This window comes from Rhinoderma darwinii, chromosome 2 (assembly GCF_050947455.1).
Source record: "Rhinoderma darwinii isolate aRhiDar2 chromosome 2, aRhiDar2.hap1, whole genome shotgun sequence".
In the NCBI taxonomy this organism is placed as follows: domain Eukaryota; kingdom Metazoa; phylum Chordata; class Amphibia; order Anura; family Rhinodermatidae; genus Rhinoderma; species Rhinoderma darwinii.
Genome location: NC_134688.1, coordinates 97,703,819 through 97,719,756, shown reverse-complemented (window position 1 = coordinate 97,719,756; position 15,938 = coordinate 97,703,819). Strand labels below are relative to the sequence as shown.

The following is a 15,938-nucleotide window of genomic DNA, read 5'->3' as shown; positions in this document are numbered from 1 at the left end:
AACAAAGGAAGAGCACAACACAGAGTTCTAAAAAAAAAAAAAAATGGCTTCTGAATGTTATTTCCCTTGGAATACAAGTATTTACTAAAACAGACCTGTTAGGAGATCGGTCTGGGCCTCTTTAAGTGCTATCAAAGTTCAGTACTTCTTCTAAAGGAATATATACTTACTTCATTGATTCAACAACATGAAAAAAAGCCTGAAATAGGCCTATGTCATGAAGCAGAGGAAGCTCGTATGTTACTCATTCCCACCCAATGTCTAGTTGAGTGAGGACACGCTATCAGGCTTACCTCAAATATGACAAGCTTTCCCTTGAATATGGCCATAAAATGTCGAGGTTCCTTTCCCATGCAAACTCGCACTTGCACAGGTTCATCATTAAAGTCCTGATCAAGCTGAACAGCCAAGAAAGCTGAAGCCGCCAGCTCGTCCTGTGATGCATGGCGACCCTGCAGGAAAGGTTTCAGCATAGAAAATTAGGGCAATGCAAAAGTAAGTTCATGTCAAATTGTGACTACTTAATATTTACAAGATGAAATACATAAAAGTAAGATATTGTGTCAGTGCCACTGAAGTGATGTATTTCAGGCAACCAGGGCATGTAAAGTAGAGAAAAGGCAATTCTCTAAAATTTAGTTTGAGTCTAAGACCTGAAATAGGGTCTTGTTTGCTGGAGTAGGGAGTTTGCTGGGTTGGCTCGCACTCCATTCAGGCAGACCATAAACCTGCTAAGGTTTCATCTGGAAGAGCTCAGTAAATAAGATGTGCGTGCTGCCCACAGTGCTCCCAGCCTGGGGGGGGGGGGGGGGCAGGCAATGCCAGGCCTGTAGGAGTCATAGCCAATATCTGATGAATTTTTGTGTTTTAGGGTACAGGGTAGTAGGTCAGGATTTCATAGTAAGGGACACTATTTGTGTTAATAAAAGAGTATCCGGCACACCAATTTTGAAACAAAGGTATTTTTATTTTGTTTTTGTTTTTAATGCCAGAGGCAGAGTGTGACGTTTCGGTCTAAGCGACCTTCATCAGGCACTGGAATAATTAAAGAACAGTAGTCAATATGAGAATGTATATCAAACAACACAAGATATAAGGGAAGGCGGGAGGGGGGGGGGAATGGGTATAAAAATTGGCGTACTGGATACTCTTTTATACTCATATTTGGGTTGGGCCCCCATCCGTGCAAAACCCCATCCTTCCACGTATGTGGTGCTGTCTGAACCAATACACTATTTGTGTTAAGTTAGAGGCTTGACGGCCCAGGGTTTATTTTGCACTGTGTTGTAAAACTGCTTTGCCGTGTATAAAGATAATAAAGCAAGTTGCGGTCAGTTTTCAACTTAATCCACTGTGTTGGAGTGAGAATTTTCTAGTGTGCCAACCATCTTACCCCAGAGACGGTGATCCAGTGAGCTAACTTGCTCCAAGTTATCTCAATATGCTTCTGCATTATCTAAATGGAAAACATTATTTGGGTCACACTTACTTGCCATATATAGAGAATATAATGTGGCTTCTTGTTCACGTGGTATGTATAGAGTACCAGGTAACAGTCACCACCATAGAAAAATCCATACCACTGGGGCTCCACTGGTACTAACTCCAGATTCTCAATCCTCCAAACCTGAGAAAACATCCATGTTATTGGTATACTCTATAGGTACTAGGTTTGTGTGAGGAAGCATGTGATTTACCCCCAATTAGGCATAAAGAGGACCTGTCAGATGCCCCAAAAACTGCAGTTGACATCTCAGTTAGATTGAAGGGGCCTCACAGATTCTGGTGTTTTTTATCCTTCTCTTCTAGCCCCCACCGTTGCTGAGATATATGGGCCATTTTCTGGTGTCCGATATGCAAATGAGGCCTTTGGACTGTCAAGTGGGCGGTTACCCCTTATCAAGTGACAGGTGTTACCCGCCCACTTGACAGTAAAAGGCCTTATTTGCATATCGGGCACCAAAACTAACAGCACCGATATCTCAGGAACGGTGGAGGCTAGAAGAAAACCACTAACCACTTCCGGAAAAAATAAAAACTGGCATAATCTATGAGGCGCCTGCAATTTAACTGAGATGTCAGTTGCAGTTTTTTGGGCAGGTGACAGGTTCTCCTAAAGGCATTTTCCAGTTTTATGTAAATAAAGCTTAACCACTATAATTGAAAAGTTTTACAACTTTATAATATATTTAGCTTCAATTGTTTATCATTTAAATATATTTGTTTGCCGTTAGTGGATTAAAACAGCCCTGTTTACATTCAGAGGCAGCAAACGGTACAAGCAAAATCCTCTCGCTATAGTAAGAAATGAATCACTGAAAAAGAGCGCCTCCCTCGTGAGTAGGTTTGGCCTGTTCAGTGATATAGTTCTTTTTCAGTGATTTGTTTGTAATAGGAGTGTAAGGACTCGCAAATACGATGGGGACCCTTGATGCGGGTTGCGAGCTTGCTTATTTTGGCCAAAATATTACCAATATCTCTTGTTTATCATTGATATTTATAGTGTATCATGGATATATTTTCAGGATGCAGCCAGGTTTAGTGCTGGGGGAGAATAGTGTGTCAGTATATTGGAAGGTGCTGGGCAGCCCGCCTTGTCTAATATTATGGGCGTGACTAATAGGCTGCAAGCTAGCATGCACCCATGAGACTGACATTCTTATATGAAGTCAATGGGTGCGTGAAAATCGCGCACGGCACACGGAAACACTTCTGTGTGTCGCGCGTGATTCGCGCAACAGTAGATAAAGAAATGAAGGAAAAAATAAAAGCACTTCCTTCATTTCTTTTACTAAACATCAAAACCGCGTGTCATAAGGATGGCATATGTGTGAAAATCACGCAGCCACGCACCATTCACTGATGACACATGGAAGTGCAATGCGCGCAAAACGCTGCATTTTTTTGCGCGCGCAAAACACACACGTTCAAGTGAATAAGGGCCTCATTCACACGAAAGGGTCCGAGTGTCGGCCGGGAAAATCGACCGTTTTTGGCCGATTTTCTCGGCCGGTTTGCATCCGGTTTGCATCCATTCCGATTCCGTTCCGGGCCGAGTTGCCGTTTTTACCGGCCGATTTGGACCCGATTTGCATCCGTTTTTTTCCCTGTCCGTTTTAAAATCGGATGAATTTCATTTAAATTTGTTGCTACACACAGCCCTTTGTAGATAATGCCACAGCCCCCCTGGTAGGTAATGCCACCCAGCCCCCTGTAGGTGATGCCACACAGCCCCCTGTAGGTGATGCCACACAGCCCCCTGCAGGCGATGCCACACAGCCCCCTGCAGGCGATGCCACCCAGCCCCCTGTAGGAATACCACCCAGTCCCCTGTAGGTGATACCACCCAGCCCCCTGTAGGTGATGCCACCCTGCCCCCTGTAGGTGATGCCACCCTGCCCCCTGTAGGCGATGCCACACAGCCACTTGTAGGCGATGCCACACAGCCCCCTGTAGGCGATGCCACACAGCCCCCTGTAGGCGATGCCACACAGCCCCCTGTAGGCGATGCCACCATGCCCCCTGTAGGTGATGCCACCCACCCTGCCCCCTGTAGGTGATGCCACCCTGCCCCCTGTAGGTGATGCCACCCTGCCCCATGTAGGTGATGCCACCCTGCCCCCTGTAGGCGATGCCACACAGCCCCCTGTAGGCGATGCCACACTGCCCCCTGTAGGCGATGCCACCCACCCTGCCCCCTGTAGGTGATGCCACCCTGCCCCCTGTAGGTGATGCCACCAAGTCCCCTGTAGGTTGCACCCATCCCCCCCCCCCCTTCCAGGAGAAGTCACTGACTTCAATGTCCATATATGGACAGTGTAGTCACTGACTTCTCCTGAAGAGGAATTCCCTGCCACAGGTTGGGAATTCCGCTTCAGAAGTGAGTGACGTCACTGTGTCCATATATGGACAGTGTAGTCACTCACTTCTCCTGTAGCGGAATCCCCGGCCATAGAGTCGGGGATTTCGCTGCAGAAGTGAGTCACTTCGCTGTGTCCATATATGGACAGTGTAGTCACTCACTTCTCCTGTAGCGGCATCCCCGGCCATAGAGTCGGGGATTCCGCTGCAGAAGTGCGTGACTTCGCTGTGTCCATATATGGACAGTGTAGTCACTCACTTCTCCTGTAGCGGCATCCCCGGCCATAGAGTCGGGGATTCCGCTGCAGAAGTGCGTGACTTCGCTGTGTCCATATATGGACAGTGTAGTCACTCACTTCTCCTGTAGCGGAATCCCCGGCCGGGGATTGGGGATTCCGACTCCTACAGCGAGCAATAAAAGACCCTCCTCCTCCTCCTCACATGCACTCTGCACTGTGAGGAGGAGGAGAGAGAGTGCGCGAGCGACGGTAGACCCGGCCATCACTCGGGACACATTCCGGTGATGGCCGTGTATTACCCGGCCCCATAGACTTCTATGGGAGCTGGGCGGCCGGGCACCCGGCCGAAAATAGAGCATGTCCTATTTTTTGACGGACGGTTTTCCCGGCCGTCAAAAAATCGGTCGTGTGAATAGCCCCATTAGGGGTCTATTATTCCTAATGCAGCCGGGTGCCGGCCGATTTATGAACGGCCGACACCCGGCCGGGAAACCCTGTCGTGTGAATCCCGCCTAAGAAGTGGATGCAATTATATCCAGCCTGTTTGTGCTGTTGCTGCTGATGTATTTTGCTCACAAAGCATTGCCTGGACTGGACACAATTGTATCCACTTCTCTGCCAGAGCAGGACAAGGTATTAACAGGTTTGCAGCCTCTGAATGTAAATCAGCATGTTCTCATTCACTAACAGCAAATAATATTTTGAAAACAGTATATTAGAAAGTTGTAGAACTCTTCATTTATACTATGATTTAGCTTTAGTTACATGAAAGCGGAAAACCTCTTTAACCCCTTAATGACCGGGCCATTTTGCACGTTAATGACCAAGGATTATTTTTTGTTTTTTCACGGTCGCATTCCAAGAGTCATAATTATTTTTTTATTCCGTCGACATAGCCTTATAAGGGCTTGTTTTTGCGGGACGAGTTGTATTTTGTAATTGTACCATTTTTAGATGCTTATAATATATTGATTAACTTTTATTAACTTTATTTTAGGAGAGTATTGAAAATAAGCAGCTATTCCAGCATTGATTTTCACGTTATAAATTTACGCCGTTTACTATGCAACGTAAATAACATGTTAACTTTATTCTATGGGTCGGCACGATTACGGGGATACCAAATATGTAAGGGTTTTATATGTTTTTTCTACGTTTGCGCAATAAAAAGCCTTTTAGAAAAAAATTACTTGTTTTTGCATCGCCGCATTCCAAGAGCCGTAACTTTTTTATTTTTACGTCAATATGGCCGTATGTGGGCTTGATTTTTGCGGGCCAATGTGTAGTTTTCATTAGTACTATTTTGGGGTACATAGGACTTATAGATTCATTTTTATTTAATTTTTTATGGGGGGAATGGGAGAAAAGAGCGAATTTTGCCGTTGCTTTTTGCGTTTTTTTGGACGCCGTTCATCCGGCGGTTTAATTAATGTGTTCATTTTATTGGTCAAGTTGTTACGATCGCGGGGATACTATATATGTGTATGTGTGATTTGTTTTGACACTTTTACTAAATAAAACCACTTTTTGGGCAAAAAAAGTAGTTTTATTTGATTTTCACTGTAATTTTTTTATTTTTTTTTCACAAACTTTATTTAACTGATTGACATATTTTTTTTTAATCCCACCAGGGGACTTTACTATGCGATGTGCAGATCGCATATATAATGCTTTGGTATACTTAGTATACCAAAGCATTATTGCCTGTCAGTGTAAAACTGACAGGCAACCTGTTAGGTCATGCCCACGGCATCGCCTAACAGGCAGTTGCGGAGGACAGACCTGGGGGTCTTTGTTAGACCCCCGGCTGTCATGGAAACCTGACGGCGACCCGCGATTTGTTTGCGGGGGCGCCGATAGGGTGACAGAGGGAGCTCCTTCCCTCTGTCAAACACATTAAATGCCGCTGTCACTATTGACAGCGGCATTTAATGGGTTAAACTGCTGGAATCGGAGCGCGCTTCGATTCCGGCAGTTGCAGCAGGAGCCAGGCTGTGTATAACAGCCGTGCTCCTGCTTCTGATCGCGTGGGTACAGTGACAGTACCCGCGCCATCACAGGACGGATATATCCGTCCTCCTGCGCGAACTAGCAGCTGCTGAGGACGGATATATGCGTCCTTCGGCGTTAAGAGGTTAACCACTTCCGGACCACCCATAGACTATAAACGTCCAGGCACTCCGCAATTATCTCTGCAGGGCCGTTCCAGAACGTCCTGCAGAGTTATTTTGTTTGCCGCTCCCCGGCGGCCTTTAGCTCCATGATACAGCTGTCTCTAGACAGCTGTATCATGAAACTTTAACCGGCGTTAACTCAGCGTGGTCTCCGGTCATGTGATCATTGTGACAACCTGTCACAATGATCACATTGCTCCTAACAGCAGCGCTTATGTGCCGACTGTGAGGAGCTCCGTGATACAGCTGTCTAGAGATAACTGATACACATTGCTCCTCCCAGGGCCGGCCTGTCTCTGTTTGTATGCGTATATGTTAATGTGTGTGTGTGTGTGTGTGTGTGTGTGTAGTGGGTATACAGTATGTGTTTGTATGTGTATATGTTACAGTGTGTGTGCGTGTGTGTGTGTGTGTGTGTGTATACAGTGTGTGTCTCTGTATACAGTGTGTGTGTCTCTATGTTTGTATGTGTGTATGTTACAGTGTGCGTGTAGTGGGTATACAGTATGTGTCTCTGTGTTTGTATGTGTGTATATTACAGTGTGTGTGTGTGTGTGTTTGTGTCTGTGTATATATGTGTGTGTATATGTTACAGTGTGTCGGTGTGTGTGTGTGTCTGTGTATACAGTATGTGTCTCTGTTTGTATGTGTATATGTTAGTGTGTGTGTGTGTGTGTGTGTGTGTGTGTGTGTGTGTGGTGGGTATACAGTATGTGTTTGTATGTGTATATGTTACAATGTGTGTGCATGTGTGTGTGTATACAGTGTGTGTCTCTGTGTATACAGTGTGTGTGTCTCTATGTTTGTATGTGTTTATGTATGTTACAGTGTATGTGTAGTGGGTATACAGTATGTGTCTCTGTGTTTGTATGTGTATATGTTACTGTGTATGTGTGTGTGTGTCTGCATGTGTTTATGTCTCTTTGTAAAAGTGTGTGTTCAATATTAAAGTAGAACAGATAAAATGCAGATATCTGTGCTGCCTCCTATATACCCTGCTGCCCGTACTGTATCCTGCTGCCTCTTATATAACCTGCTGTCCCTTATATATCCTGCTGCCCCCTATATATCCTGCTGCCCCTATATATCCTGCTGCCCCTTATATACTCTGCTGCCTCCTATATATCCAGCTGCCCCTATATATCCAGCTGCCCCCTATATATCCTGCTGCCCGCTATATATCCTACTGCCCGCTATATATCCTGCTGCCCGCTATATATCCTGCTGCCCGCTATATATCCTGCTGCCTGCTATATATCCTGCTGGCTCTTATATACCCTGCTGCCCCTTATATACCCTGCTGCCCCTTATATAACCTACTGCACCGTATATACCCTGCTGCCCCTTATATACCCTGCTGCCCCTTATATTCTCTGCTGCCCTTATATATATATGCCTCTGTGTGTGTGTTTATATGTGTCTGTGGGTATAGTTATCATCAACGGCATTATCTGTACTCAGTGAGTTATCACTGTGTTATCAGCTGTGTTACATAGGACTGCAGGTAACATTTACTGCATTATCTGTATTCAGAGAGTAATCACTGTGTGTTATATGTTGTGTTACATAGGACTGCAGGTAAGATTTACTGCATTATCTGTATTCAGAGAGTTATCACTGTTTTATCTGTGGTGTTACATAGGACTGCAGGTAACATCTACTACATTATCTGTACTCAGAGTTATCACTGTGTTATCTGTGGTGTTACATAGGACTGCAGGCAATATCTACTACATTATCTGTACTCAGTTATTACTGTGTGTTATCTGTGGTGTTACATAGGGCTGAACATGAAATCTACAACATCATCTGTACTGGGTATATATGGGTCTGTTTGTGAATATGTCTTTGTGCTTGTATATATGTGCCTTTTATGTATTTGTATATATCCCTGTCTATGTATTTATCTGCCGGTGTGTGTGTATATGTGTCTGTACGTCTATATATTTACCTGTATGTATATATTCCAGAATGTGTGTATGTATATTTGCCTGTATGTCTAAATATCTGTCTTTATAAATGTACAGTATATATGTTCCAGCGTGCCTATATATGTGGTTAATTTTTGGTTTGTGTAGAGGGTGGCAATAGAGAGTCCCGCACAGGGCGCCATTCAATCTAAGGCCGGCCCTGGGTCCTCCCAGCAGCACTTGTGCGCTGACGATAAGGTGCTCAGCTATGTGAACGCTGTGACAGCTTGTTACAGCGATCACATGCGTGCCGACGGTAAGGAGCTCCATGATACAGCTGTCTAGACAGCTGTATCACCGAGCTTCAGAGTGGTTTCTGGTCAGGTGATCGATCGCCTGTCACAGCGATCACCAGTTGAATCTTCTCTCTCTCTGGCAGACTGCCAGAGAGGGAGAAGAATAATGTAATGGTAAAAAAAACAAAAACACACACTTTTTTTCGCTATGTCCCGTAGCCTAAATTGCATGTAATAAAAGTCAATGTGGTTCTGTCACAATGCGCAAGTTGCCACGACATGACAGTTGCAAGAAATCCAAACTGTCGTGTCGCAGCTACCTGCAGGTCGCAACGCAACTACATTGACTCTCATTACTTGCGGTGTAGGCTATGGGACATAGCGATCTCTTGTCGGACAACCTGTACATGGAGTATTTTGCAGGCAGAAAAAAATCTGCCTCAAAATTCCTTCAGATATTGACCTGCCTGCACTTTTTTGCCGTGTTTTTCGCCTGAGGCCATTGAGGAATGCGGGCGTAAAACGCTTTTTCTGCCTCCCAGTCACCCAGGAATAAACAACAAGTTTGGCTGTTTATTGGTGCTCATTTCGACGCGGTTTCCACGTCAAAATCAGCGCCAGAAAACTCTGTGTGAATTGGGCCTTAGGGTGACGTTAGATGTGGCGGATTCACTGCAAATTTTACCTGCGGATTTGCGCAGGCAAAGTCTGCAGCGGATTACAGTACAAGGCAAGTCGATTTTACAAAACTCATCTGCATGCTGCTGACATTTTAGACGGCAGATTTTCAAATCTTTGATATGTCATTAAATTAATACCTTGGGGTCTGCTTTCCATAAAATAATCATTTTTGGGGTGTCAAAGGGGTTTTCCAGTCCACACAAATTGATGGCCTATCCTCAGGATAAGGCCCTATTCACACGACAGGGTTTCCCGGCCGTGTGATGGCCGTTCAAAAAACGTCCGTCACACGGCCACTGTAGGAACAATAGGCCCCAAATGGGGCTATTCACACGACCGATTTTTTTGATAGCCCGGGCCATCAAAAAATGGGACATGCCCTATTTTTGCCCATTCTCCCTGCCCCCATACAAGTCTATGGGGTCAGGTAATACACAGCCATCATTTGAATGAGTTCCAAGTGACGGCCGTGTATCCGTCGCTCTCCTCAGAGTGCGAAGTGCATGTGAGGAGGAGGTTATTTTGTTTCTCCCTATAGGAGTGGAATCCCCACTCCCCGGCCACAGCTTCGGCAACACTGTGGCCGGGGATTGGGGATTCTGCTCTAGGAGAAGTCCCTGACTTCACTGTCCATATATGGACACAGTGACGTCAAGGACTTCTGAAGCAGAATCCCCAGCGCTGTGGCCAGGGATTACGCTCCAGGAGAAGCCCCTGCCTTCACTGTCTATATATGGACACAGTGACGTCAGGGACTTCTGAAGCGGAATCCCCACCGCTGTGGCCGGGGATTCTGATCCAGGAGAAGTTCCTCACTTCACTGTCCATATATGGACAGCAAAGTGAGGGACTTCTCATGGAGCTGCCCCCTACAGGAAGGTAGGGGGGGGGGTGCCATCTATGAGGGGTGACTATGTACAAGGGGGCTGTGTAGCACTACCTACAGGGGGCTGTGTGGCATTACCTACAGGAAGCTGTGTGGCATTACCTACAGGGGGCTGTGTGTTACTACTACCTACAGGGGGCTGTGTGTTACTACCTACAGGGGGCTGTGTGGCACTACCTACACGGGGAGCTGTGTGGCACTACCTACAGCGGGGCTGGGGCAGTATCTACAGAGGGCAGTATTTGGCATTATCTACAGTGGGAAGTGTGTGGCAAAAAATTTACTAATGAAATTCATCCGATTTTAACGGACAGGGAAAAAAAGGGTCAAAATCAGCCATTGAAAATGGAAACACGGGCCGGAACGGATGCAAAACGGCCGGGAAAAATGGCCGTTTTTATCTGCCGACACACGGATCCTGTCGTTAGAATAGAGCTTTAGCAATCAATATCTGATTGGTGGTGGCCCATCTCCCCGCAGCCCCGCCAATCAGCTGTTTTGAAGGGGGCGCGATGCTCGTACTATCGTCGTTTCCCCTTCATTTCCTTTACTGCTCACACTGTGAATCACGGACACACTTGTAGCGGCGGTTCACAGTATTACAGTATACACTTGAATGGTAGAAGGCTATAAAACTGTAAACCGCCGCTACAAGTATATCTGCGATTCACAGTGTGAGCAGTAAAGGAAATGAAGTGGAAGCAGTCGACGGGGGTGCCGGGTGTCTGTCCCTGACCGATCAGATATTGATAGCCTATCCTGAGAATAGGCCATCAGTTTTTGTGGACTGGAAACGACATAACATCTGTAATGGTCGTATGGTGTCAGTAAACCAGCTTTGGAAATTTTTTCTCTAAAAGCCAGTTTGCGAACCATTCTTTGTAAGCGCCACCTTGCGCCCAGCGTGTAAGAAATACACACATATTTGGTATCGTTGAAGTCGGTAGAAGTTGCCAAATATGTATTCAGGTGTGTTTACCCAGTGGCATGCACCAGATGTAAAAAAAATCCCCTAAAATCACACATTCACATTTTTTTCAACTTTATTTTCCATTTTTCCTTCCATATTTTGAAAAAAAAAAAAAGTTAAATATATCTATTATTTTTTTACACAATATGTTCTAAAAAAAAAAAAAAGAAGACCAAATACATGTTGGTTGTAGGTTGGAAAAATAATAGAACAACAATTTACTTTTAAATTGGCACATAGCTAAAACTTGAAAATGGGCCTGTTCAGGAAGGGAGGGGGGGGGGGTAAAGCTCCTGGTCAGGAAGTGGTTAAAGAGATTCTGTCACCCCTCCTGACATGTCTGTTTTAGTAAATAATTTTATTCCCCATGAAATAACAATTCTGGTGCATCTTTTCTTAGAACTCTACATTGTGTCGTTCCTCGGTTATTCCTCCTTTAAATTCATTAATAAATTGACAGCTGGGTGTTACTGGTTGGGGGTGTATCCTTATACAGACAACAATGTCCAATCAGTGCTCACAGTCTCAGACTGTCTAGGGATACGCCCCTTTGACAAGAGAAATAGTTGTCAAATTATTCATAAAAATTCAAGGAGTCATAATAGGAGAATGGCACAACGCAGAGTTCTAAGAAAAGATGCTCCAGAATTGTTATTTCATGGGGAATACAAGTATTTACTAAAATAAACATGTCAGGAGAGGTGACCGATCCTCCTCAAGGGGATTTCAAAGGCCGAAACCTAAGGTGGTAGATTTGCTGCAATTGTGCCTGCTACTTCACGTATTAATTCCATGTTACATATTTTAAACTTATTTATGAATAATGTACCTCAGATATATAAATCTTTGCCCAGTTATAGTTACATGATTTCTTTACGCATTTGTAATGTACAAATTGGAATCAAGGAGGTCTATGACGGGTTCCATCCATTCAGGTCATAGTGTATGCTGTAAGTATAAGTGAGGCTAGATTAACACGGGCGTTGTGCATCTTGGACGTGAAAAATGGCAGTTTTTCACATCAGAAGTGCATCCGTGCGCTGCGGGATGCGATATCACGCATCCCCCATAGACTAGAGTCTATGGGAGATGCGTGAAGCGTGAAAAAATAGGACGTGTCCTATTTTCTCACGGACCCTTCACACGGTCCGTTGAAACAACGGCCACATTGAATTACGTATGTTTGTGTGACGGCCGTTGTTTAAACGGCCGTCACACGGACGTATTACACATTCGTCTGAATAAGGCCTTATCGTCAACAGGACTAGATTAGAAATACTCAAGATGTTTCATCACTCATCCAAATGACTTGGTAAGTGGTGGCAAAGTTTCCTCCCTTTAAGTGATGGCATTATGATGATTGAATTAACCACAATTCACAAGTCAATTCTTCCACCGCTCTGTAGAACTGAGGAAATCACTCTGGTGAAACACTTAAAAAATGCGTAATCAAGTCTAATTAATTTTAAGGTGTCAATACTCAATGTAGGAACAATGGGGGTTGGAACCAGGGGGAGTTGGAACTGTAGGGGGATAGCACAATATAAAGTCCCACGTTTATCAATGTAAATGCACCTTTTTTTCCCCCAAGGCATTTGCTACAAAATAGTGTCTTATTTGCTGTCTGACATTTATTAACCATTTGCACCAAAATTTAGTGCACTTCAGATTGTAAAAGTGGAGGCATCTCTACTCCACAAAGACCCTGGCATAGCAAAAGTGCTGTAATTTTAGCAAATGTACAATGGTTATCCACTTTGGGCTTTCCCTAATTGTTTGAAGAGTCCTTTGACAATAAACTTATCACAAAGTATCAACCTACAGAGACCAGTGATATTACAGCTGTAATCTGTGTAGAAATTTGGCAGCGAGTGCTCAATTTCCCTGCAGTGCCACCACAAGGGAAATTGAGCATTACCCATTGAATGGGTTGTCTGTGTAATGCAGGAGAGGTCCTCCAGAGCAGGGGAATCTCTTTGTCACCGCTCTCCACTCTAGCCAAGAGATGAGGATCCTGAACAGAGCACCCCCCTCTATTTATTACCTCAAAATTTTCTAATAGGGTAGACGACACCTTTTCCCATCTTGTATATTTATGGGATATCAACAGTATATGCCATAATTGTACGATAGATGACGGTTCCAGCTTTGCGACCTGCAACTATCTTTAGAGCTGAGCCCCCGTTCTACCTTGTCCAGCTCCCGCTGCTCCCTGGCGGCTGTCTGACAAGGTGGTCGGGACTCGGGAGTACGGAAACAGTGTAGAAGTCAATAAGGGTTATGGAAACCGCATAGCACTCGTCTGTTTCTGTAATCCTGACCACCTCGTCAGACAGTTGCCGGGGAGCAGCGGGAGCCGGACGGACATGGTAGGAGAGGTGTCAGGGGGCTCCGATCTAGAGATAGGTGCGGGCCACATCTTTTGAACATTTATGGCATATCCTGTGGATACCTAGTCTTTCGCTCAGCTGAGAAGTGAATATAAATTTATTCAGTCTAGGCAATGCTCGGAGCTAAATACAGCCCACAAATCCCACTGATAGATGCTACAATGTATCAGTCTGGAGTCAAAGCTGTTTAGCTCATCGAACATTGCATTGGATACATGTGGGCCAGAATGTTATATAGATTTTCTGGCTATACTATATGTGTTATTGTCATTCTGTGTCCTGTTCAGTAGATAGCAAGCTACAGACCACATAAATACAATGGTAGGTGTAGGCTGAGGCTAAAGAGAAAATACAATACAATATGGGGCTCTAAATCCAATAAAACAGTATTCTTTTACCTCAACACTGCCACTTCCATCATCCACCATCCGCTCCTGGGCAGCCAATGCTGGTTTAGCATGGAGTAAAGACGCATCAAATTTCTCTTGGCTGACTTTAGCTATAATGCACATTGAGATTACATTACATTCTGCATGCATTTACTTTCCAATCCTTACTAAATTACTTATTAACTGCTAACATCTATAACATACATAATTATGCCATAATAAACTTATTCTCAAATTCCTTTCCTATAAGCGCCTTGTGTCTCCGCCAAGCTCCCTGCATGGTACTACTTGAGCACCGTGGTGCACACTGCACATGCGCCGTCTCAATGAACAGAGTGAAGGTAATACCTGCTGTAGAAGAATAGCGGATCAATACTGCACATGCTCGTCCTGACTATGCTATAACTACTGGAGGACATATTGGATAGCAGGTATAAACAAAATCATAGCATGGGGTGTTTTTTGGGGGAATATGCTGGAAGCATGCTCATTTTTGATAATTGATTGTATATGACACTATTATTTATTTTAGTAGTTGGGAACAATGAGGCATGAATATGATTGTGGGAATACACTTTTTAATAAATTGTAAATTAGACAGAGGGAACCAATAAGGCTTGTGTAACTATATGTACCAGCATTATTCTAAGACTCTAACTGTCAAGGCATTAGATTCACAAAGTGGCTTAATTAGCCCTAACATATCTAAGTTCATAGAGCAAACAGACAGATTCAGTGCTAATAAAAAGAATACAATTATTTATTGTATTAAAAATGTTTGGGGTATCATATGGCATAATCCACTCAGAGGTTTTACAAACCTCCTTTCATGGAGATAATTTTAAAGGATATGTTCACCTTTGCAATTATTGTTTATTGCTCTAATACCTCTAAAATAATTTAAAAAAAAATACATATCAACTTTGCAAATAGTCTTGGTTAGAAAAAAATTCTACAATTTTGTGTATACAGCTCCTATGCAGAGCTATGTATCACCATGGTTACAGACTACAACCAAACCTGTGTGTAGTCTGATCCTGTAGCCATGCTATCCAGCATCATGCCCCCTCTTCTACTATCTGTAGGTTAGCAAGACAAGTGAGAGTGACGTAAAACATGACTACAGAATCAGACTACAAACAGGGTTTGTGTCTGGAGATGTGCTCCCGACAACGATAATAGTTTTGGCATTGAAAAAGATGCTATCCGCCTGATGAACGTTCATTGGCTGATCATTGCCCTATTTATACGGGGCAATTACCGGGAATGAGCGTTCTGTGAACACTCGTTTGCCTAACAATTGGCTGGTGTAAAAGGGCCTTTAGTTAGAGAAATACAAGATTGGTTGCAAAAGTGTGCATACCCTTTAAGAAGACCAAAAGACTTTCCCAATTTTAGGCCGGATTTACACGAGCGTGTTCGTTTTGCGCGCGCAAAAAATGCGGCGTTTTGCGCGCGCAAAAGGTGCAAAGCAGCTCCGTGTGTCATCACCATATGATGCGTTTCTGCGTGATTTTCGCACACCCATTGACTTCAATGGGTGCGTGAAGCGCGAACAACGCACAAATATAGGACATGTCGTGAGTTTTACGCAGCGGACACACACTGCGTGAAACTCACGGACAGTCTGCACGGCCCCATAGACTAACATAGGTCCGTGTGAGGCGCGTGAAAATCACGCGCGTTGCACGGACGTATTACACGTTCGTCTAAATAAGCCCTTAATGTTAAAATCACAAATATCTAATTTCTCACATACTCACCAATCTTACTGGCACTGTAGGCCTTTCCCATACCCACAGACTGGTCTTTCACGGACCATTTCTGGAAGAGTTGTTTGAACATTGCAGACTCTGCCCCGTCATTAACAGTCTCCACGTTGGTACTGTGCGGATAAGATTTCATCTTAATGAACTCCTGTTAAATAAAACACCAAAATACTGTTTGAGACATTTAGGCCATTGGTATAAAGCTATTCATTTTCTTCTGAGTACTTTGATAATAAGTTGTACTTGATTACTACAGAATAAACAAGAACTTCAAGACAACTTAAAGGGTTATTGCCTTTTATGAGATTTATGGCATATCCACAGGACAGGGGGTCAGATGACCCTCGTTTTTTATATCGGTGCAAATCCCAGA

General features: G+C 44.2%; 1 protein-coding gene across 1 annotated transcript in view; it reads right to left on the bottom strand.

Moving 5' to 3' along the window:
- AVIL (advillin) overlaps nt 1–15,938 on the bottom strand; it is a 72,325-nt gene that overhangs the window by 9,230 nt on the left and 47,157 nt on the right. Inside the window, exons 10-13 of the mRNA XM_075851953.1 lie at nt 15,560–15,713; nt 13,806–13,906; nt 1,490–1,627; nt 294–452 (exon numbers count right to left, since the gene is read on the bottom strand). Of these exons, the coding sequence (XP_075708068.1) occupies nt 294–452; nt 1,490–1,627; nt 13,806–13,906; nt 15,560–15,713 (552 nt within the window). The remainder of the gene's footprint in view (nt 1–293; nt 453–1,489; nt 1,628–13,805; nt 13,907–15,559; nt 15,714–15,938) is intronic.